The sequence below is a fragment of the Orycteropus afer genome, unplaced genomic scaffold (assembly GCF_000298275.1).
Source record: "Orycteropus afer afer isolate SDZICR_OR568_19922 unplaced genomic scaffold, OryAfe1.0 scaffold00006, whole genome shotgun sequence".
Lineage (NCBI taxonomy): Eukaryota > Metazoa > Chordata > Mammalia > Tubulidentata > Orycteropodidae > Orycteropus > Orycteropus afer.
Window position 1 is genome coordinate 15,556,005 of NW_006921593.1, and position 21,281 is coordinate 15,577,285.

General features: G+C 58.5%; 1 protein-coding gene across 1 annotated transcript in view; it reads left to right on the top strand.

The window, feature by feature from the left end:
• Positions 1-21,281, top strand: part of MAD1L1 (mitotic arrest deficient 1 like 1) — a 370,401-nt gene that overhangs the window by 305,517 nt on the left and 43,603 nt on the right. The window contains exon 16 of the mRNA XM_007941221.1: positions 13,277-13,467. Coding sequence (XP_007939412.1) covers positions 13,277-13,467 — 191 coding nt within the window. The remainder of the gene's footprint in view (positions 1-13,276; positions 13,468-21,281) is intronic.

The following is a 21,281-nucleotide window of genomic DNA, read 5'->3' on the forward strand; positions in this document are numbered from 1 at the left end:
ATGTGCATGCCGCACATGCCTGCCACACATGTGCCTATCACGTGTGCCTGCCGTACATGCATGACTGCCACATATGCCCCCACCACAAGGACACTCATCACACGCATGCCCAACACACAGGCCCCCTCCACACACCCCCACCCCACACACACCCCTGCACACACCCTGCCACATGCACCCCCACCACACAACCCACCACATACACCCCACCACATGGGCCCCTCCCCACACACCCCTGCCACACAGGCAGCGTCCATACAGACAGCGTCCATGAGGGCAGCATCCATGTGGGCAGTGTCCACGCAGGCAGTGTGCACACAGCATACACAAGGGTGGCATCCACTTGGGCAGTGTCCATGAGAGCCTCGTCCATGCGGGCAGTGTCTATATGGACAGCATCCACACAGGCCTGCGTCCATGCAAGCCTCATCCATGTGGGCAGTGGCCACACAGACAGTGTCCACGTGGGCAGCTGCCACACAGCCCGCGTCCACACAGATAGCGTCTAAACAAAGAGCCTCCACGCGGGCAGCGTCCGTGCAGGCAGCGCCCACTGTGCAGCTTGTGCTCTCAAGGAGGGTGTGCCTGAGGTGGAGGAGGATGGCCATGGGTGTGATCACAGACAGTGCGATGAGGTCATGTGGTGGTGAGGCTGGGGGCCAACAGAGCACAGCGTCCTGTGGAGCCCCTCAGAGGGTGCTGGTCTGGGGTCCCTCCTGAGCTGGGGCCGGAGTGTTCCCAGGCCAGTACCACTCCAGCCCTGGAGTTGGCCGCTCCAGTGGGGGCCCCAGAGGTGACCTGAGGGGTACAAGCGTCACTCCATCAAAGTGCCCGATGGCAAGGTGGCCTTGGGTGGCCCATCAATGTCACTGTGACCAGCCAGGAGCGGCATCCTGCCCAGAGCCTGGTGTGGGTGCCCAGCATCCACAAAACAGGTCCCCTGTCCCCATGGCACAGGCCTGTGCTGAGCCACCAAGTGCCCTGCGCACTGTGTTCTGCACACACAGCCAAGGCGCGGCTGGCGGGGGCGGGGGCAGCTTTTGGGGCTTAGGCTGCTCTGCTCTATGTAGTGGGGGGCGTCTCCCTTCAGCTATGACACCCCTCGGGCCCGCCTGTCACCCAGGACGCTCCCACCCCGCAATCTGGTGGGCTGTAATTGCCGGTGTCTCTTCCCATCAGTTTTGTGGAAGGTGACAAGCTGCTTGCCGAGTGAGATGCTAATAACACAGGGGAGCCCGGTTTGAAAGACTTGCAGCCCCCAAGGCGGTGTCTGCCAGGCCGCAGGGTGGCGGGCACGTGGGGTGGCAGAGCGCTCATCTGCACGTAATTTCAGGGCCAGCTCCACGCCATGCAAAGTGTGCAATCTGTGGCCCAGCGGGGGGCACAGCGCACAATGGGGACCTTGTCTCACCGCCCCCCCCCGGCAGAGGCTATGTAGGGGCACTGCCACCCACGCTGGGGCAGCAGAAGGTGCCAGCTGGTGGGTGCAGGCTGTCACCGCTGCCTGGCCCTGGACCCAGCACCAGGAGGGGTGTTGCACTCTCTGCGCTTTCTGGAAAGGGCCCCCACCTGAGCGCCACATGGCAGGGGTCCAGCTCAGAGAGGGGCACGAGGGCACTGTGTCAGCCTGGCCATGCCCTGCGGCGCCTGCCAGCTGCTTGGCTCATCCACTCGAACTCAGAACCCGAGAGCATCCCCCCTCGAGCAGCCAACAGGTGCTCCAGGCCAGGCCAGAGCTCATCCCTGACTCCCTCGCTGAGGTCCCAGGAGGTCCATGCTCACGGAGGCCCCTCCTGTCCATGTCTCTGTCTGTGTCTGTCTCTCTGCGCAGCCAGCCAGGACCAAGATATAAACCTCAAAGCTGCTGCACTGCCCAGCTTCCAAAGTTGCTAATAAAATGGCATAAATATTTGATACCTAATTATTAAATATTTAAAAATGTAAAGCTGAAATAGTTTAGAAGTGAGCGAGACCTGAATAATTCAGGTCTTGGCATATCAGCTCGGCTTTGGCCCAAGCAGATCAGTGCCCCCCAGGTCTGCTGGGGGGATGTCATGTCCTGGGGCTTGGCCCGGCCGGGCCCCTCAGCCAGACGCAGGCCACTGAAGCACCTCCATGCCCAGGTGGGGTCAGTGTCTCCGGGTACGTCGGTCGTGAGCAGTTCTCAACCCTCTTTCCCCAGAGGTTCGTGTCGGGCTGGGTGTTGTAGGGCTCTGGATCGGCCCCAGGACCTCTTTGTCTGCCATGTGGCCGCCTGCCATGCCACCACCCACAGGGCCAGGGTGTGGCTGCCTTCCCTGTCCTGCCCACCCTGATCTGGATGTACTTGTCACTCCATTGCTACGTGGGACCCACCCGAAAAAAGTTTGCTTTCTTTCCCCTGGGCCTTTTAGACACATGAAAGCATTTTTAGTTTTCTCCTTCTGCAGATGGTCCCCAGAACAAGTTCCCTCCACGTTCTGAGGACTGATCTGCAGGTGGCCTAGTGTTTGCTTTCTTCACGGCCCAAACCCGTGGCTTGAGTGTCCATCTGAGCGACCATGCTCCCCAACATGCCTCTCGTCAGCTCCAGACCCACCAAGGCAGCCAGGCTGCATGGTTCCTCTCAACCACGTTGCTGGTGCCAGAGGAGTTTGGTGCTGTGGAGTGGGTTTCGACTTAGTCACCCCTGTGATGGAGGAGGACTGCCCCAGAGTGTTTCCTAGACTGTAGTCTTTAAGGTAGCAGGTCACCAGGTCTTTTCTTCTGCGGAGTAACTGATTGAACCACCAGCCTTTGGTTAACACTCGAGTGTTTAACCTTTGTACCACCAGGGCTCCTTTTGGCCATATTACAGGGTCCAAAACTCAGCTCATGGTCTGTACCCCTAAACTTGCTGCTTCTCCAGGGACATTCTCACACCAGATGGCGGCACTGTCCCCCAGGAGTCACACTAGAAACCTGGGACCCATCCTGGACCCTTCTCATGAACCCCCATGTCCAGATGTCTCTCTCCACTGTGGCTCAGGTAGTCATGCCTCTCCTCTTCTCTCCTACCTTATCCCACTTCCGCCAGCCCCCACCAGGACACTGCACCAGTCCCCAGTCTGACCTCACTGCCCCCTCTCTCTCCTGTGGATACAGGGCAGAACCAGGATCCAAGCCCACAGGGTTCCAACTCCAGAACTCATATGAGGGATACATCACACTAAAAGGAATTTTAGATGAAGATAAGGAGTCCTGATGGTGCAGCAATTAAGTGCTTGGCTGCTAAATTGAAAGGTTATTGGTTTGAATAGTCCCCCGCCCCCAGTGCCTCCATAGGAGAAAGACTTGATGATTTGCCCCCATAAAAATGGCAGCCAACAGAACCCTCTGGAGCAGTTCTCTGTCACGTGGGGTCACTGTGAGTTGGAGATGGACTTGGGCGGCACCCAAGAACAGCAGGTAAAGATAAAGGATAAATGACATAGAAAAAAAGTCCATCAAAAAGGTATGAAAAGAGTGTCTTTTTGAAAGTCACAGAGACAGGGAGTCAACAGCCACTCAGTTGAATAAGTGGAGACTAACTTTGCACACTGGAGAAATCCAGACCTCAGCCAACAAAGAGAGATGCCAGGGAGCAGCGTGACTTACCCTTCAAAGTCCCCAAGAGGCTCAGAAATAGGTGGTATCAGGGACCTGGAAAAGTAGGTAAGGAGACAGGTCTGAAGTGGAGAAGCGACATGTCAGATGCTATGTCAGAAGCAGACCTCTGTGCTGTAGTCGCACACACCCCCAGCAGGAGTCTGTCACAGGGAAAGCACAGGGTCCCCACAGCATCTGTGTCCTGGACACTGAGGCCTCCATCTGTCCCTGCACTGACCTCTAAGCACCTTCCCACCACACAGAAGACAAGAGAGTTTTCTCTGACCAGTCAGACCAGTCCAAGCAGAAAGATCTAGAGATGCTGACCATAGCAGCCTCCCAACACACTTCCAGAGAGTGAAAGCAGGTTGCTCCAGAAGATAAAGACTCAGAATGGTCTGGACTTGTCAACAGCAGTATTGAAAGCTGGAGACAATAGAACAGTGCCTTCAAAACCAGAGGAAAGGACTTTCCAACTGAAAATACTATACCTAGCTAAACTATCGATCAAATGTGAAAGCAGAGGAAAGATGTTTTCTAGTGCTGTGTTACTGTGTGCTGTCAGTCAACTCTGACTCATAGTGACCCCATGTGACAAAACAGAACTGTCACAGAGAGTTTCCTAGGCTGTGCTTGGGGGCAGACAACTAGGTGTTTCTCCCACAGAGAAGCTAGGTGGGTTTGAACCACACACCTGTTGGTTAGCAACTGAGTGCTATGGGTCCTTATTTTCAGACATGCAGGTTTTAAAAAAGAATTCCTCTTTTGTACATAATTTCTTAGGAATCTTCTGGTGCCTGTACCCTACCACAGAAGGAGTAAAACAAGGAGGAAGAGATGGGTACAGGACACAGAGGGCCCAGTGTAGGACAGGAGAGAGGTGAATGGGGTGGCCAGGATAAGAGAGGAGAAAGGAACCAACACCTTCTTAGGGGAACCCCAGTGAGGTATGTGCCCAGCTCAGGGTGGGGCAGTGCAGCTGGAGACAGGCTGGGTGGGAGCATCCTCACCCCAAAACACCATCTTTGCCGCTTGACTATGCCCAGGAGGGCTGGGCTCAGGTTCTTACCTGCTTTTGGCTTTTCCTGATCGTGAAGTTCCTACTCTTGTCCCCATGACATGATGCCTGCATAGTCTGAGACCATTATTAGTCTTACCCCCGATGGGGCTGTGCTGCCGTGACCCGCTCCTGAGACAGCTGGAGGCAGGAATCTGCCAGGCACCCTGCAAGGTGCCCGCTCTTGTTGGAAAGTCTGAATCAGACCATGTTCAGCTTGCTTTCTCATGGGCAGTCCTTCCACATCCCACTATATGTACATAAACCTGTGGCTGCCCAGTGGTGTCCTCGCCCAGCCAGCCCATGTGCAGAGTGGACCTGTTCCGGGGCATTTTCCAGGCTGGGGCCTTGGGAAGCAGGTCACCAGGCTTGTCTTCCAAGGCACCTCTGGATGGGTTTGAACCGCCAACCTCTTAGCTGGTGACTGAGCACCTAGCCCTTCTTGCCACCCATACTTCTGTGTAAATGGTGCTGGTAAAGTAATACTGTATGTCCTTGGGAACAAAAAAGTATCACTGAGAGGATTTCCCCACTCTGCTGTATTTTGTCCAGTGAGGCAGGGGACAGTATGATGAGAGATTGGGGGACTAGAGGGGTGAGATTACTCTTCCAGAAATGCATGTGCCAGGACCTGGTGAAGCTGAAGTTGGCCCTTCCTTCTGGTCCAGGTCAGAGTTGAGATGCCCTACTTGTCCCTCCCACCGTTGCCCTGGCTGCACTGGACTGTGTCCGCCCTTTCCAAGCTGGCTTCCCCTCGGGCCTGGGTGCTGCAAGGACAGGGTGGGGCCTGTCTGGGCACCTGTGCTCCAGGCCAGCACCCAGCAGGTACAAGTACACTGAGGCTGTGGCCAGGCTCCAGGACCTTGGCTCAGTGGTTGGGGTGTGCAGAGCTGTGGTGGGGAAGGACGGGAGGGAGGAGGTGAGGTGGGGTAGACACAACTGGCGCCGGGTCCTAAACCCAGTGAGAAGCTGGAGGAGGCTGTGGCACCCAGTCCTAAACCCAGTAAGAAGCTGGAGGAGGCTGTGGGAGTTCAGCCTGTGTGTCAGCTTGGCTGGGCCTGGGGCAGGGGGTGGCTGGGCAGCTGGTGGTAGTTGTTCCCCGTGATGAGATTGGCAGTCAGCTCCATGGTGGGATCTGCCACAGCAGCTGAGTAGCTGCCTTTGAGATGTGGTCTGCTTCCTGTATATAAAGAGAAGCCTTGGGGATAGTCTCTAGCTTATGACACCTTGAGCCCTGCATGTAGCCGCGTCGCTGTTCAGCAGCCTGCCATGCTCTGCCAACCTTGGGACTTAACGATGGACTTGAATTAATGGCCTGCCATGTGATTTGGTAACATTGGGACTGTGCCTTTTTACTTGTCGACCTTGGGCTTGGCAGCCTCAGCAGCTAGCAGCTGTCTGAGTGAAGAAACGCTTCTAGCTTCAGTGGGCTGGGAGCTGGAGGCAGAGCTGAAGCACAAGTCTGAAGGGTTTTCACCCAGCCCCTAGAACCTGGCACTTTGAACTTGAACTTAAAGCCTCCAAACTATAAGAGAATAAACTGTTTGTTAAGGCTGTCCCATTGGTGGTATATTCTTGTCAGAGTGGCACTAGGGAACAGGAACAGAGGCGGAGAGGGCCCAGCCCATGTGCTGCTCCCCCCAACCTTTGGCCCTGTCAGCCTGCTCCCTGCCTGTGTTTCAGTTTCCAAGGATGAAATTCATGATATTCTTTTGTTTTTAAGTTGTGTATTGCCTTTTTTTTTCTTTAATTTTTATTGTGATTTGGGTGAAAGTTTACAGAGCAAATTCACTTACCACACGAATTTCTATGTAGTTCTTACACATTTTGTCTCATGACATTGACTGCAGTTTCCCACAATGCAACAGCTCCCCTCTCACTTCCTCCTCATAGTTACCTCTTCCCTGTGTCCTTCCCTCCATGCACTCCTGCCCCCTGAGCTGTCTCCCTGTGCATACACAGCCCTTCTGTTCTCCCATGATTTATCTCTCCAAGGAGTGTATCTACCTACTGTAAACGTGCAGCTGATATGCCTGTCTTCTGTTTGGCTGGAAGCCAGAGGAGTGGGTTCAGTTCCAGACCTGAAGGGCAGCTGGGGGCCATAGTCTCAGGAGTCTCACCAGGCTCCATCGGACCAGCAAACCTGGTCCCTTTTTTTTTTTTTTATGATTCTGAATTTTGTTCCACATTATTCTCCTGCTCTATCCAGGATCTCCTACATAGATCCCCCTCCGAGTGGCTGACAGTGGTAGCTGGGCACCATCTAGTTCTTCTGGTCTTATGGTCATATAGGCTGAGGATCGCATTGTCTACCAGTCTCTGGGACTAATTGTTTCCATGCATGTTTGGTTTTCTTCATTCATTTTTGTTCTAGACAAGGAGAGACCCGTTGTTACATCTAGATGGCTGCTTGCAGGCTTTTAAGATCCCAATTGCTACTTGCCAAAGTAGTATGTGGAACAGTGTTTCGTGTAGTATGTTATGCCAATTGAGCTTGCTGTCCCCTGCGACCACAGTCCTGAGCCCACAGGTCCAACTACTCGCTCCCTCCAGGTAACTGGCCAAGGAATCACCACAGTCTTGTCAGCTCTGCTGTACCCTGGACATTCCTACAGAACATACAAATACACTGAAATTGATGGTCTTCTTGAAGCAGCTGGACATGTCACAGGGGGCCATGGGGATGGAGAGTGCCCAGGAAGCCCCCCCCCCCACCCATGTGCTGTGACTCTTGTCACAGGATTTGTCTCCTCTGCACTTAGGACTTAGAGTGTGTATACAGTGGTGTGCACATGTGCGCACTGTGCATATGTATGTGCACAGGTACACATACGTACTTGTGCCTCTTCCCCATGGGACTTGGTTTCCCTGGTCAAAGGTGACCGAGCCATGTGGGTGCAGAGTCCTGCTCTCAGCTGACAGACTGTCTGTTGGCCTGAGCTGAGGCAGGAGGGGTCCAGGGTCCTGGAAAGGTACTTAAAGAGGGAAAAAGAGTCACCAGCTACAGGGACCCTGGACAGATGCCCCTGCAGTGTGTGACCTTTTCCGTGGAGCTGCCGCCCCCTCCACCACTGTCTGCCTGGTGGTGCTCACAGGGCCAGTCATCTCCCAAGGCCCCCAGCTGACCTGCCTCCATGGTCCTCCTGTGTTTCCCCAGTTTCCCTCTGGGTGCCACCGAGGACCAGGAGCGCTTAGAGCCAGAGCAGCGGCCTCAGCCCTGGCCTAGAGGCCCCAAATGGCCCTGTTTTGTTGTCTATAAGGCTGAAAATCCCCTCACTGCTTGAGTATATTTTACTCACTTTTCAGAAAGAAAAATAGTTCTGTCCAGAGTCCCCAGAGGACATTTCAAAAGCTGCTTCCAATTCCTAAACAGAGTTGCTGCCAGGGCTGGGGACTGCCAGCCTCCGGAATGTTCCGTGGTTCAGGAAACCTGGTTCTCAGCCAGGCACGTGGCTGCTTTTCTCTCTGCATGCTGCCAAGATGTGGCCCGGTGCCTCGACCCTCCTCTCACGGTTTCCCCTCAGCACAGTCGTGAGGAGGTGGTGGCGGGCTGCTCTCAGGAGCAGCGGCTTCCCCCAGGTGACCGTCATCAGTACCCCCTGTGCAGACCCTGGCTGGTTTTCCTTGCTGGGCTGAGAAAGCTCCCTGGGCCAGCCTTTGCTCTGGAAGGTGTGGGTGTGTCCACCAGTGCTGCGACGGTTCTCTCCTGAGCATGGAGATTGATAGCGGCCAATGAGTCTGCTCCGACTCACAGTGACCTTACGAACAACAGAACAAAACACGGTCCAGTCCACCCGTCCTCACTGTCACCAGCGTGGCCAAGGCCAGTGTCATGGTTATGGTGCTGATCCTCCCACTGACTGACTAGTGACTCTCCTTCAGGCTAAGGCCTGCCTTGGGTGCATTGTGTCTGATGACCAAGGATTGGGAATCCATACACGGCTGGAGCCAGGCCCTGGAGAGAGAAAAACACGTGAGCTCAGAAAACAGAGGACCAGCACCAAGGCCGGCCCATCGGGGCAGCCCCAGGCATCACAGAGCTGCAGAGCCTTGGGGTCAAACCCTGGTGTGAACCCAGCTCTCCACTCTGGCCATGGGTCTGAAGCAGGTAGCCTGACCTCCTTGCTCCAGCGGCCTCCACAGGCCATGGGGCTGACTTCTTCTCAGGGTGTGAGGCCTCCTCAGGGCAGGCGGCCCCAAGGTGCTGACCAGTGGTGAGGACTTTCTTGGAACTCACGTGGGCCGGCCGGCCCCCATCATGGGCACCAGTGCCAGCAGAGGCTGCAGGCTGCAGAGAGGTGGGAGACGGGCAGAGCTGGGGCGGTGCTGGGGGTCTGTGTCTTGCGTCTGGAATTCAGCCCTCGGCACCAGGCCCTGCAGAATCGGGCCCAGGCTGGGCCCAAGCAGGGTCCCCCAGCACCCGAGGCCCCAGGCCCAACTGGCCAGAGATTCGCAGCAGCCTGTCCAGCCGGGTGTGACTATGGCTGGGCCTCGGGGTGCCTGAGGCTATCCACCTCCAAGCCATTTGTATCCTCATCGGAAGCATTCCTGCCCCGTCCCATCCACCTGTGACCGGTAGCACCTCGGAGGGAGAGGCTCTAGAGGAAAGCACTGCCCCCAGCATGCTTAGAGGTTCCCAGGGGCGGGAGGGAGTGGGTGAACGGTGTGGAAGAATCGCAGTGACTGGGTGGGGCTGCAGCCCACGGCTGTCACTGCTGTCGGCAAGTTGCACACCAGTAAAAGGGTGAATTGACAAAAGTTGGGCAACAGATAAATTTACAACATTGAGCAAAACAGAGCAGCCGCTGAGGCCGTGGACGTGCACCTGCTGGGAGCTGTCCCTGGTTTGGGGATGTGGGCTCCTGGCTTCATGGGGCGCCCCGTTCATTGTCCTAATGAGGTGTTTATGCTTCTGTTCTCCTCCTCGTCCCACAAGCAGGGCCTGGGCTCTCGGAAGCCTGCGGAGACGGTGCTGGCCTTTCGCTCTTTCGCCCCTGAGCAGGGCCCGGGCCCCACAGTTTCCATTTTGGAGAGCCGGCCAGCAGTTGCCCAGTGGTGTGGTTGAGACAGGTGCGGCTGCTTCAGTGCCTGGCAGCCACCTCGTTACGAGGTCTGAGTGCGGGCGGGGCACAACCCTGCAGTCCACTGCTGCTCTTCCACCCGACACCTGTGAGCAGCAGGCGGGCGGCCTGGGGGCTATGGTGAAGTGGAGCCTCATAGCTGGGGACGGTGCAGCCCGGCTGTCCACGGCCCTGTCACTCTCCACTGTCCCTCCCCTGGGGTGTTGCGGCCACCACCTCACACTCATCCCATTAGGTACAAACAGCTCCCCGCGTCCTGGCAGCGAGCTGTCCATCCAGAGGGACGAGCTATAACTCACCTTCATTCCACCCCTCTCAGGGGCACTGCCGCTGCCCGCGCTGGTGGCCTTCCCCGTCCTTCGCTGAACCTTTGCAGCTGCTCCTGCATTTCTGGAGGAGCCCAGCATCAGGCGGCAGGTCCGCGGCTCTGCTCTGGCTGAGCTCACCCACACGGTCAGTGCAGAGGCAGAAGCCCAGCCGGGCAGCACCGCGCATCCTGAGAGGCCTGGGCCGGGTCTACAGCCACTGCCCCCTCTCCTCTGCCCTCCTTTTCCTCATCCTCCCTCCCTGCTGCCCCACCCAGCGGCTCTGCCCAACTGCTGCTCCGAGTCCCTGGGGGGCTCCCACAGGTGCTGCCTGGAGGGCAGGGACCAACTCTGCTGGGGCAAGTGGGTGGGGAGGCTGCATGGTGGACAAACGGGGCCTCGGGGCCGAGTCACCGGGGAGGGGTGCAGGGTGTTGAGGCTGTGGGCCAGGAGGACTTTCTGCGAGGTTGGCTGAGGCTGGGGGCTCCCAGGAGCCCTGAAGCCTTCAGCACACCTGCTAACTGCCTCTGTCCTCACACAGGCATCACCAGTGGCCAGGCCACAGGCGACTGTGCTCATGTGGCATGGACGAGGCCCTTGTGTTATTTCCTGGCCCCCAGCCTCGGCCTCCCATCTCTTAGTACTGCCTTCTCAGGGGACTAGGAGACGCTCAGTTGTTTCGGCATCTCACCCAGCTCCAGGGACAACAGGCCGCCTTATGGGGCAGTCACCACAGCCCTGGGTCTCAGGCTGGGCAGCTGCAGGGCCACCATACGCCTCAAGGGCCTCTTCTCCTGAGCACCACACCAGGGCCCCCAAGCACATCCCAAAGGCAGCGGCCTTCTCGGCTTGCGTTGGCACAGCAGGCGGGACGCAGTGACATTTATGAGGCGGGAGCCATCTTTTATTTATTTAATCCAACCGCCGTGTGAATTATTCACCCCATTTATGTAAGTGCAGAGCTGTGAGGACAGCAGGGAGCCCGGCACAGGCTGCGTGGTGCACGGGTCCCAGCGGTCGCCCCAAGCTGGCTCAGTAAGTGAGCCTTTCCCGAGGGCGGCCCCTCACCCCAACAGAGTGGGGGCCTGCGGGAAGCGGTTCCGCTCTGCAAGCCCCACGTCCTGCCCTTGGGTGGTGAGACCCAGTCTGGTGCTGCGAGGGCCATAGTGGCCGTGTGTCTGCAGGGAGTAGGAGCACACACTGCATGAGAGGAAGTGTGTGCGGCACCCGGTGAACCTGTAGCCGTCTCCCCAGGTGGGACAGATGGCAGGCGTGTGTCTGCACAGGCACGTGCCCGACAAGCACGTACCGGGCAGGTGTGTGCCTGGCAGGCATGTATCGGGCAGACGTGTGTTAGGCAGATGTGTACCTGTGCCTGGCAGGCAGCACACTCTACCTGCTGCCCTGGCCTCGCTGAGAGTAGCTGGAGTGTGCTGTAAGGAGGCATCTCTGAGTACACCTTCCTGCTAGCAGCTCTGTTGCCACGTGGGCGGGCTGCGGGGGGCCGGGAAGCATGTTGGGGTCGCAGCTGCAACTCACCTCTCATGGTCTGATCACTCGACTAATCCTGGCCTGTGTCCCCATGGAGAGGTTCTGGGCAGGGAGAGCCAGATCCCAAGGGCATCTTGGCTGGTGATGAACAGTGGGCAGGTGGAGGAGCATGAGCCCTGTGGAGCCACACCGTCCCCGGGCTCTGTACCCCGTCCCCGGGCTCTGTACACCGTCCCCATCGTCTCACCAACACCAGGGAAGCTTGCCCCGAGTGAGAGCCCTGTGCCAGGCATCCCATCAGCTGGGGTCACGTCAAAGCCCAGAAGTGTCTCCCAGACCCTGCAGGTGGCAGGAGGCCGTGGGGCTGCTGCCGAGCCAGCTTCCCTCAGCCAGTGGTCCCTGTGCCCCAGGGCTGAGCCCGGAGCCTCTCCGTCGTTTGTAATGGGGAGAGTTGTTGTTGTTGTTGTTATGTGCCGTCGAGTCGGCCCCGACTCATAGCGACCCCTCCTTGGGTTTCCGAGGCAGTATCACTATGGAAGTAGGATTGCCCAACCTTCCTTCCGAGGAGTGGCTGGTGGGTTTGAACCGCCAGCCTTCTGGTTAGCGGTCAAGTGCTTTAGCCACTATGCTACCAGAGCTCCTAATGGGGAGAGTACTGGTACATATCTCAGGGCAGTTGTGTCTGCCTCTGGAGTTGATGTCTGTAAGGTGGAGTTGTTCTGGTTCCCTAGTGCTGCTCCGACAGGAATACACCAGAAATGGGATGGCTGAACAAACAGAAGTTTATTTTCTTATAGTTTGGGGGGCTTTAAGTCTGACTTCAAAGTGCCAGGCTCTAGGGGCTTCACCCTTGGGCTTCAGCTCTGCCTCCTGCTCCCAGCCCACTGAAGCCAGAGGCTTTTCTTCACTCAGACAGCTGCTGGCTGCTGAGGCTGACAAGCCCAAGGCTGACAAGTAAAAAGGCACAGTCCTGCTGTTACCAAACCACACAGCAGGCCATTGATTCAAGTCCATTGTAAGTCCCGAGGTTGACAAAGCATGGCAGCCTGCTGAACAACGACTCAGCTACGTGCAGGGTTCAAGGTGCCGTAAGCTGGAGACCATTCCCAAAGCTGCTGCTTATATTCGGGAAGCAGACCACATACTCAGCTGCTCCCAGTAGATTCCACCATGGAGCTGATTACCTGTCTCATCATGGTGGATACTGCATCCAGCTGCCCAGCCACTCAGCCAGGCCCAGCCAAGGTGACACACACTTCACCACCACAGGAGTCATCACACGGCCACCATTCCCCCAGCACCCATGTGACTAGACAGGACAAGTGTGCACGGCCCTCTGCTGTTTGTGTAAGGTGGTGTTGCCACACTCGCTCCTGCTGTGCCCAGTGCCCCAGAGACACCTTCCTTCCTGGATTCTGCCAGCTGGGGTCGCCACACTCGCCCCTGCTGTGCCAGCCAGGAGCAGGTCCTCAGCAGGGAGAGGGCCAGACCTGTCCTCAGAGGGATGGGGTGCAGACAGTGGCTTCATCATGGTCCCTGCCGAGGGCCACACGGTGCCTTGGCTGCCCTGGCAGGTGACACACACGTGCCAAGGGTCACTGGGTAGTGAGTGGCCCTCATACTGCCCAGCTGCCTCATCCTGTCCCTTGAGCCGCTGGCCGCTCCGTGCCCCTTCCCTCTGGTCCTCAACAGCCCTTTGCCTCCAGCCAGTCACTGAGCGCCCCCTTCTCCCCCAGAGCTGAAGAAGCAGGTGGAGAGTGCCGAGCTGAAGAACCAGCGGCTGAAGGAGGTCTTCCAGACTAAGATCCAGGAGTTCCGGAAGGTCTGCTACATGCTTACAGGCTACCAGATAGACATCACCACCGAGAGCCAGTACCGGCTGACGTCCATGTACGCCGAGCACAGGGCCGACTGCCTGCTGTTCAAGGTGAGCCCGTGCCGCGCGCCTGCTGGTAGAAGCCAGGGGGCCCTTGGCCCTGAGGAGTGACTGTGCTGGCTCAGAGCAGCCTGGAGCGGGGGCCCTGCATCTAGGGAAGAGGGAGGCCTGGCTGTTCCCCGTGTAGCATCTGAGCTCCACTGGCCTCACAGGCTGGCACTGCCCACCTGGGCACGAGCCTCTTCTGGCCCCCTTCCTCGTGCGCGTCCACCTCCTTGTAGAGCTGTCCTGCAGGCAGGGGCACACATGGGGGCACAGTTCATCCCAAGAATGCCAGCCACTGGAGGGCTGGGTCCTGCTAGAGGTCACTGTTGGGCTGGGCAGGGGTCGGGGTGCCCAGATACTGCCAAAGTGCATGGATCTGTGAACAGTAGGTAGAGACTGGCATGGGGCTGGGCTAGACAGAAGGCATAGTTGGTGGGCATGTGTGGACAAACGTGACAGAGACCTGGTCAAGGCGGGGAGGGCAGTGCTGGGCCCACGTGGGCAGGGACCGACCATCATGGCAGAGGGATACGAGGCGGGCATAGTGGCTCTGCACAGGTCCACCCACACCCACCGTGCACTGCTCCCTGGGGTCCTGCCTGCGGCCAGGGACAGTGCTGCCTTGTGGAATCGTACACTCTGGATTGGCTCTCAGGTCTGTGTGGAGATAGTGGTGAGGTGAGCAGGTGTAAGGCAGGGCTCTACCAACACCTGTCCTGCAGGTGCCAGCAGGGTGATCAGGAGACTGGCATGGGGTGGTACCGTCTGTCCCTTGAGGGCCTGCTGGACGCTTGCCCTCATCACGGGGGATCCTTGCATAGTACTCGGCTGTGTCATAAGGAGTGGGCTAGGGCCACGGGAGGCAGAGGGTGGTGCCCTCTGTGGAACATGATAGCCCTGCATTGGTGGTTCATGGTACACTTACTCAGATGTGAGCCGCCTCATAAAGCCGCCTTCTGACCCCAGCCTTGGATCTGCTAAGGGGCCCAGGTTCGCGGGGCCCAGAGTGGCCAGCGCAGGTGTGCGCGGGTGGGACAGCTGTCCGGTGCACGTGAAGGAGCCTGCCCCCAGCCAGTCCCCCAGGCCAGGGTGTGCATCTGACCCCATTCCTGTGGGCAGCCCCCACAGTCAGGCAGCACGTGCTCACAGCAGCGGCCCGTCAGGCACCTCTCGTCCCACCCTCTCCTCCTCGGCAGCGTCTCAAGCATGCTGGTGAGCCCCAGCTGCTCCCTGGAGAGCCTCAGAGTCCCGGCAGCAGGGCTTTCCGCTTTGGACAGTGAGGCAGGCAGACGGACAGCCAGCCACTCCAACAGTCTCAGGAGAGAAACCAGCAGACAGCGTGCGCTTCTTTGCTGCTGGGCAACTCAGGGTCACTGATGGGTGTTTAATTTTACACCCCAGAAACTCCATGGGGCTGTCCCTAAAGGTAGCGTCAACAGGCAGACGCGCCGCTGTTGGGAATGGTCACTGTGTCAAGTCTTGCTCGTCGTGTCAGTACTTGTGAACGGAGAGGCCCCACTTTCCCTAGATGCCTCCATGCTGATTATCAAGGTGGTAGGGCTCATGGAATCCTGCGGTGACACTCTGAGGCCACACCCCAAGCATTTCATCCTGCTGGAGCACTGAGAATGTAGAACTTTGCAGAGGAGGGAGCAGTGCCCCTAATCTCCCTCCCCCACACCACCGCTGCCTTTGATGGGCCTCGCAGGGCTTCAAGTGGCTGGGGTGCCAAAGGCCCGCCCACCTGTTGCCGTTGAGTGGGGCTGGACTCGTAGCTGCCTCACATGTGACGGAGTCGAGTCCCCGTACAGTTTTCTTGGCTGTCACCTTCCCAGCGGATCGCCAGGCCTGTCTTCTTTGGAGCCGCAGGGGGTTTGGTTAGCAGCTGAGCACAGACCGTCCGCACCTTTCAGGGCCTTAACGGAAGTGCATGGAGATAGATTAGTTCCTAGTTACAGAGCTGGGGTTGCAGGGGACGGTGGTGGTGCCCCGTTTCTGAAAGTGCACCAGCAGCAGGTGCCTCATGGCCTGCGTGGGAAGAGGGCCACGTCCGCCCCAGCCTGTATGGGGATGGGCACTGGCTGCATCACTGGTGAATGGCTGTTTCTGCCTGAGGGTCTCAGGGTTGTGGGGCACAGGAACCCCCTCACTGTAGTCGGGAGCCCCAGGCTTGCTGCCTTCCCACCCGTGGCCCCACCCACCCTCTAATCCCTGTCCTGCCCCTCAGATGCCACCCTGGCATGCTGACCATGCCCTGACCCGAGCCCCAGCAGCACCAAAGTCCAACCACCAGGTGGTAGCCCGGCTGCCCTGGGGCTGCAGGCCCCGCTCTGTGTGGTGGCCACTGAGTCAGGCTTGGCTGGATCAACCAAACACTGGCGCTTGGTGACCTGGGCTCATTTTATTTTCTCCCAAGATGATTTTCAGGCAGGAAGGGGGCTGCAGAGTTAGAAGTATGGCGGCCTGCCTCCAGGCACACAGGGTCTGCAGATGGCACTGGGATAACTGCAGGTTTGCGCTCAGCCCTACTCGGCTGTGCCCGTGGGGAAGGCGGGCTCCCCGGGCCAGCCTTGTGTTGCCAGCACGGGTGGAGGATGCTGCTGCCCGCTGGTGGCCATTCTGGGGGCAAAGGCGAGACCCTCAGCTCCAGCCCACAGGACCCTGGCTGCCTCCCCTTCCCCCAGCTGAGAGCCCACGCCACCTTCGCTTCCTCCCTCCCACCCACAGGGGAGCAGACCCCACATCTCCAGAGAGTTTGGGGAAAGGCAGTGCTGGCCCTGTGGCCTGTGCAGGTGCACAGGTCTTCAAAAGCTCCAAAGTGTGGCCAGCTCATGCCGGGAACCCTGCTCCACCTGCCTCGTTGCTCTCTCTCGGTGGCTCATGAGGGCACCCCCTCCCATCTTGTCCTCACCCGTCTGCTTCCCTCCCCTCCCACATCCAGGCCCCGAGGCTTTAGAAGGAGGAGAAGTGGGGTGGCCAGGCCCAGGCCACACGACGAATGTGCACTCTTACTGTTGCTGCTTGCCTTGGAGTGGTTCCCGCTCGTGTTGGTGCCACGTGCGCAGAGCAGAGCTGCTCTGTAGGTGTCCTTGGCTGTGACCTTGATGGAAGCAGGCTGCCAGGCCTTTCTTCCATGGTACCACGGGTGGGTTTGAACTGCCAACAGTTGAGCACAGACCGTTTGTACCACTCGTTGTTTTCAGTTGCCATTGACAGCCCTGATGGGCGTTGACCCCATATGTGTGTCGCTGTTGAGTCAGTCCTCACGGGCGTTGACCCCACGTGTGCAGAGTTGACAGTCCTGACGGGCGTTGACCCCACGTATGCATCGCCGTTGACAGTCCTGACGGGCGTTGACCCCACGTGTGCATCGCCGTTGACAGTCCTGACGGGCATTGACCCCACATGTGCATCACTGTTGACAGTCCTGACGGGCGTTGACCCCACGTGTGCAGAGTTGACCTGGGCCCATAGCGATTCCAGGCTGTGACCTTTTAGAAGCAGGTCACCAGGCCTTTCTTCCAAGGTGCCTCTGGGTGGGTTCAAACCACCAATCTTTGAGCCAGTAGTTGAATGCTTGACTGCTTGTGCCACAAATACTTTTTGGAACCAAACTTAGAGACTTCCAGTGCCGAGTAGACACAGTTGACCCTGTTGGGCTCCTCTTTTGTCCACTCCCTGGGACCGTCCTCATGGGCCACTGTTGTCCAGGGGCTGACAAGCAGGGACCAGGGGCTGCCATGAGACGGCAGCAGGGGCCATGGAATCAGCCACTCAGGGTCTGAGTACAGCTGCTGCCATGCAACCTGGCTGAGAAATGAGAGTGAAAGTCTGTGAAATGAGAGTGTGGTGTCTGCTTGGGGGTTGCTGTGCAGATGGGGAAGACCTTCCCCCATGTACATGTCGTAAGTGTGCACACTTATGTAGTAGCAGCTGTGTGAGCTGGGAAAGAGCCCCCCATGTACATGTCATTCTGCACTTGAAGCTGTAAGTGTGTACACTCATGCAGTAGCTGCTGACTGGCCCGGGAAAGACCCCCCATGAACATGTCATTCTGCACATAGAGCCGTAAGTGTGAACACTCGTGTAGTAGCTGCTGAGTGGGCTGGGAAACACCTCCATGTGCATGTCATTCTGCACATAGAGCTGTAAACACGTACATGTGTGTAGTAGCTGCTGTGCAGATGGGGAAAGATACCCCATGTACATGTTGGTCTGCATATCAAGCTGTAAGTGTGCAGGCGTGTACATACCAAGTCCCCAGTCACTCCTAACCCCTGTGAGCATGGTACCTGGTACTTGGCCCAGCTGAACACCAGGGTGTTCCGACAGTGGCGTCTTGGGCCAGACAGCCTGGCCTGGGTCCCAACTCTGCCACCCATGGCTGTTACACGGGGTGGTGTCACTGGAGCCCCTGCATGGGCTCATTCTGTGGATGAGGTGAGCTTGCTGAGGGGAGGGCCTGGCTCGAGGGGCACCACACAGCAGCAGGGCCCTGCAGCTGTCCTATCTGTAGCCCTCCTTACAGGGCAGGGCAGTGGTTGGAGCTGGCTTCGCCAGAGTTGCTGCCACCTCCAGACCTCCAGCTGGAAACAGCCGACTCCCTGGGCTTCTCATACATCCAGTGACATTTGAGGCTGGCATGGTTGTTCTGTTGTGATGTCCAGTGGGGCAGCACAGTGGCCTCTCCCTCTGCCAGGTGGGCAGGCAGACACCCCCACTCTCCCATTGCAGCAGCTGTGGAAGAGAAAGGCTGTGTGTCCCTGGGCTCCCCTCCTCCAGCCCCACTCCTGGTGGACTGGGCAGTGGGACAGGGAAACCACTGGCCACCTGTCCTCAAATGGGACGCTTCACCTTCAAAGCCTTCATGCCCTGCAAGGTGGCTGGGAGGGCCGAGGGAAGCACCTGGCCGTGTCTCAGGGCTCTGCGGTATGGGTGACTATCTATGGCCTCACTCCATGTGGTGCTGTGCCTTGCCAGCCCAAGTGTCCAGGAGATGCCCGGCCTGGCCTGGCCCTGCATGCAGGACCTTGGCATCAGATCAGACCTGTGCCTTCCACCTTCCCTGCTCACCATCCTTCTCTGAAGCCTCTGTATTCGTTTCAAATTCTCATGGAACAGGTGAGCCATAAATTGCCATCAGAGACACCCTCAGTCTCACCCCTTCATCATTCGGACAAGGGGGTCCAGAGAGGGCCAGCAACTCCACCCCAGGGCCCAGACCTTCGAGCTACTTCTAGGGCTCCAGATTGGAGTCAGTGTCTGGGTTTGAGTCATCTGAGTATGAAGCAAAGGGTGTGTGTGTGTGTGTGTGTGTGTGTGTGTAGCTTGTCTCTAAGGCAGGAGTCCTGGCCACAGGTCACCCCAGCTCCTGGGACAAGCCTGCCCTCTGGGTTTCGGATCTTTGTCCACAGTGAGGACTGGGCTGTGCTAGGTGCACCCATGGAGCACCCTCTCCAGCTGTGGTGCTAGGAGGGATTGCTCTCACCTGAAGGGACTGACAGACTGAGTGAGGTCAGGCCCGGGGGAGCTGTCCTGTTCCCGGTGCTGAAGTTGAGATTCCAGCTTTAGGCCAGCATGAGGAGCTGTCCTGCTCCCTAGTGCTAAATTGTGGTGTGACTTTCAGGGCTGCCAGGGAGCTGTCCCACTCCCTGGTGCTGACATTGAAGATTTCACCTTCAGGGCTGCAGGGGAGCTGTCCTGCTCCATGGTGCTGAAGTTGAAGTGTGACATTCAGGCCCCCTGCCATGGGAGCTGGGCTAGCCCCTGGAAGGCAGGGCTCCAGGGTGATTGCGCAGTAGGCTCCATGCCACCCACCCCACACAGTCAGGAAGTGCTGCAATTCCTGGGAAAGTGCTAATTGACATGGGGTTCCTCGAGACCCCTAGGCCTCCATGTAGACGTCTGCAGAGAGCAAGCAGCTGGTGACTCCTCCCCTTGGCCCTGAGCAAGGCCAAGAGCCCAGGCTGCTTGAGCAGGAGGTGGGGCTCAGAGATAGGGAGCATGGTCTCCTTGGGCACCAGGCCCCAGGGTGGGGAGGGTGGCCCAGGGTCCCTTGGCAGAGTTGGGGCCCGGCCCCTCACTCCTTCTGCTGAGCTGTGCCAGCCTTGGAGGTACCCCAGTCTCTGGGCCTGGCTGAGGAGGAGTGGAGAGCAGCAGGAGGGAGACTGGGGGGTGAGACGGAGAGCCAGCGTCTTCCCCTCCTCCTCAGCAGTACTCAGGCCCATTCAGGCTGCCAGGAGTGCGACTTGAGAAGAATCCCAATCTTCTGCTGCAGTAATGAGTGCAGGTCGGCCCTTTAATGTGAATCCGCCTCTCCTGGGTCCCCTGCGTTCCGACGTCGTGCACGGAGTGCGTGCTGACTTCAAACCCGCTCACTTCTCGGCGGAGGAGGCTGGGCTGGGCAGACGCTGAGACTGGCATGATCCCAGCATCTGCGTGTTCCACCGCACGTGTGCTCACCCCTTGTCCCCCTCCCCACACATGCCTGCTTCCTGGGGCCACCTCCCTGTGTGCCCTTCTGTGAAGAGGACCTGGTAGTGGAGTCAGGGCAAGCAGGGAGGAGTCAAGGACACAGTGCTGAGTTTGGGAAAGGGCCAGCTGCCCTGGGGCATAGTGACTGCTGAGTTCCTGTCCCTGGAGGTGTTTAACGACAGGCAGGGGTCCTGATTACTTGAGAATGAAACAAGGGCTGGGCTATAGGACAGCTTCTTCCCAAAGAAAACGAGCACTCTCCTTCCAGGGATCAGCAGGCCCTGAGAGTGAAGCCCTCAGCGTAGTGGGGAGACCTGAGCTCAGAACTGTGGACAGGAAGCCCGGGCCGGCCGCAGGACAGAACGAGGCTGTCGGGCACAAGAGCGCAGCCTGGCCAGCCGGGCAGGGGCAGGACACACACGGCCTGTTGGCTCCAGCAGAGTTTGGTCTTCATCCCACAAGTGGTGACTGTTGGGTGCCATCAGGTGGCTCCCTATGTGACGCTCCGTGGGTTTCCTAGGCTCTGACCTTTATGGACGTACCTGCCAGTTCTTCCCCCATGGAGGCTCGGGGGGATTTGAACTGCCGACCTTTCGGTTAGCAGCAGAGCACTCACCTGGTGCACCACCAGGGCTCCTCAGAGGAAACCACTGAAGGAAGGGACTCAGGGGATGAAACCAAGTTCGCAGGTGCCCCCAGAGTGGGGGGGGGGTGAGTGTGCCCCCAGGGTGCGGGCGCCGCGGGCGCTCCCAGCAGGGTGGCGCCCCCAGAGGCTACAAACTGGCATGCAGCGGGTGCTCCCAGCAGGGTGGTGCCCCCAGAGGCTACAAACCGGCATGCAGAGGGCGCTCAACAGCAGGGTGGCGCCCCCAGAAGCTTTGGCCGCAAACCTGGCTAGGGCTTCCTGAGTGGGGGGTGGGGGCGGGGCGTGCTTATGGTGAGGTGGGCACAGGCCAGGGCTAGCAGGCTGTGGAGTGGCCTTCAGCCCCTCAGGAAGATGGGAGGGAGGCAGGCAGGGCCAGGAGAGCTGGCTGCCCAGCCCCACCCAAATGCTTCGCCCGCCATGTGTCAGCGCAGAATGTGCCTACACAGTCCTCGGTGGCTGATTTTGCACAAGCCGAGCTCGAGGAGGGAGCCTGGGGGATGCAGCGGTTCAACACCCAGCTGCTAACCGAAAAGACAGCAGTTCAAACCCACCAGCAGCTCCACAGGAGAGGGATGTGGCAGTCTGCTTCTGTGAAGATTGCAGCCTCGGAAGCCCCGCTCCCTGCTCCGAGTCGGACCCATGCGGCCTCAAAAGCCCCGCTCCCTGCTCCGAGTCGGACCCCTACGGCCTCGGAAGCCCC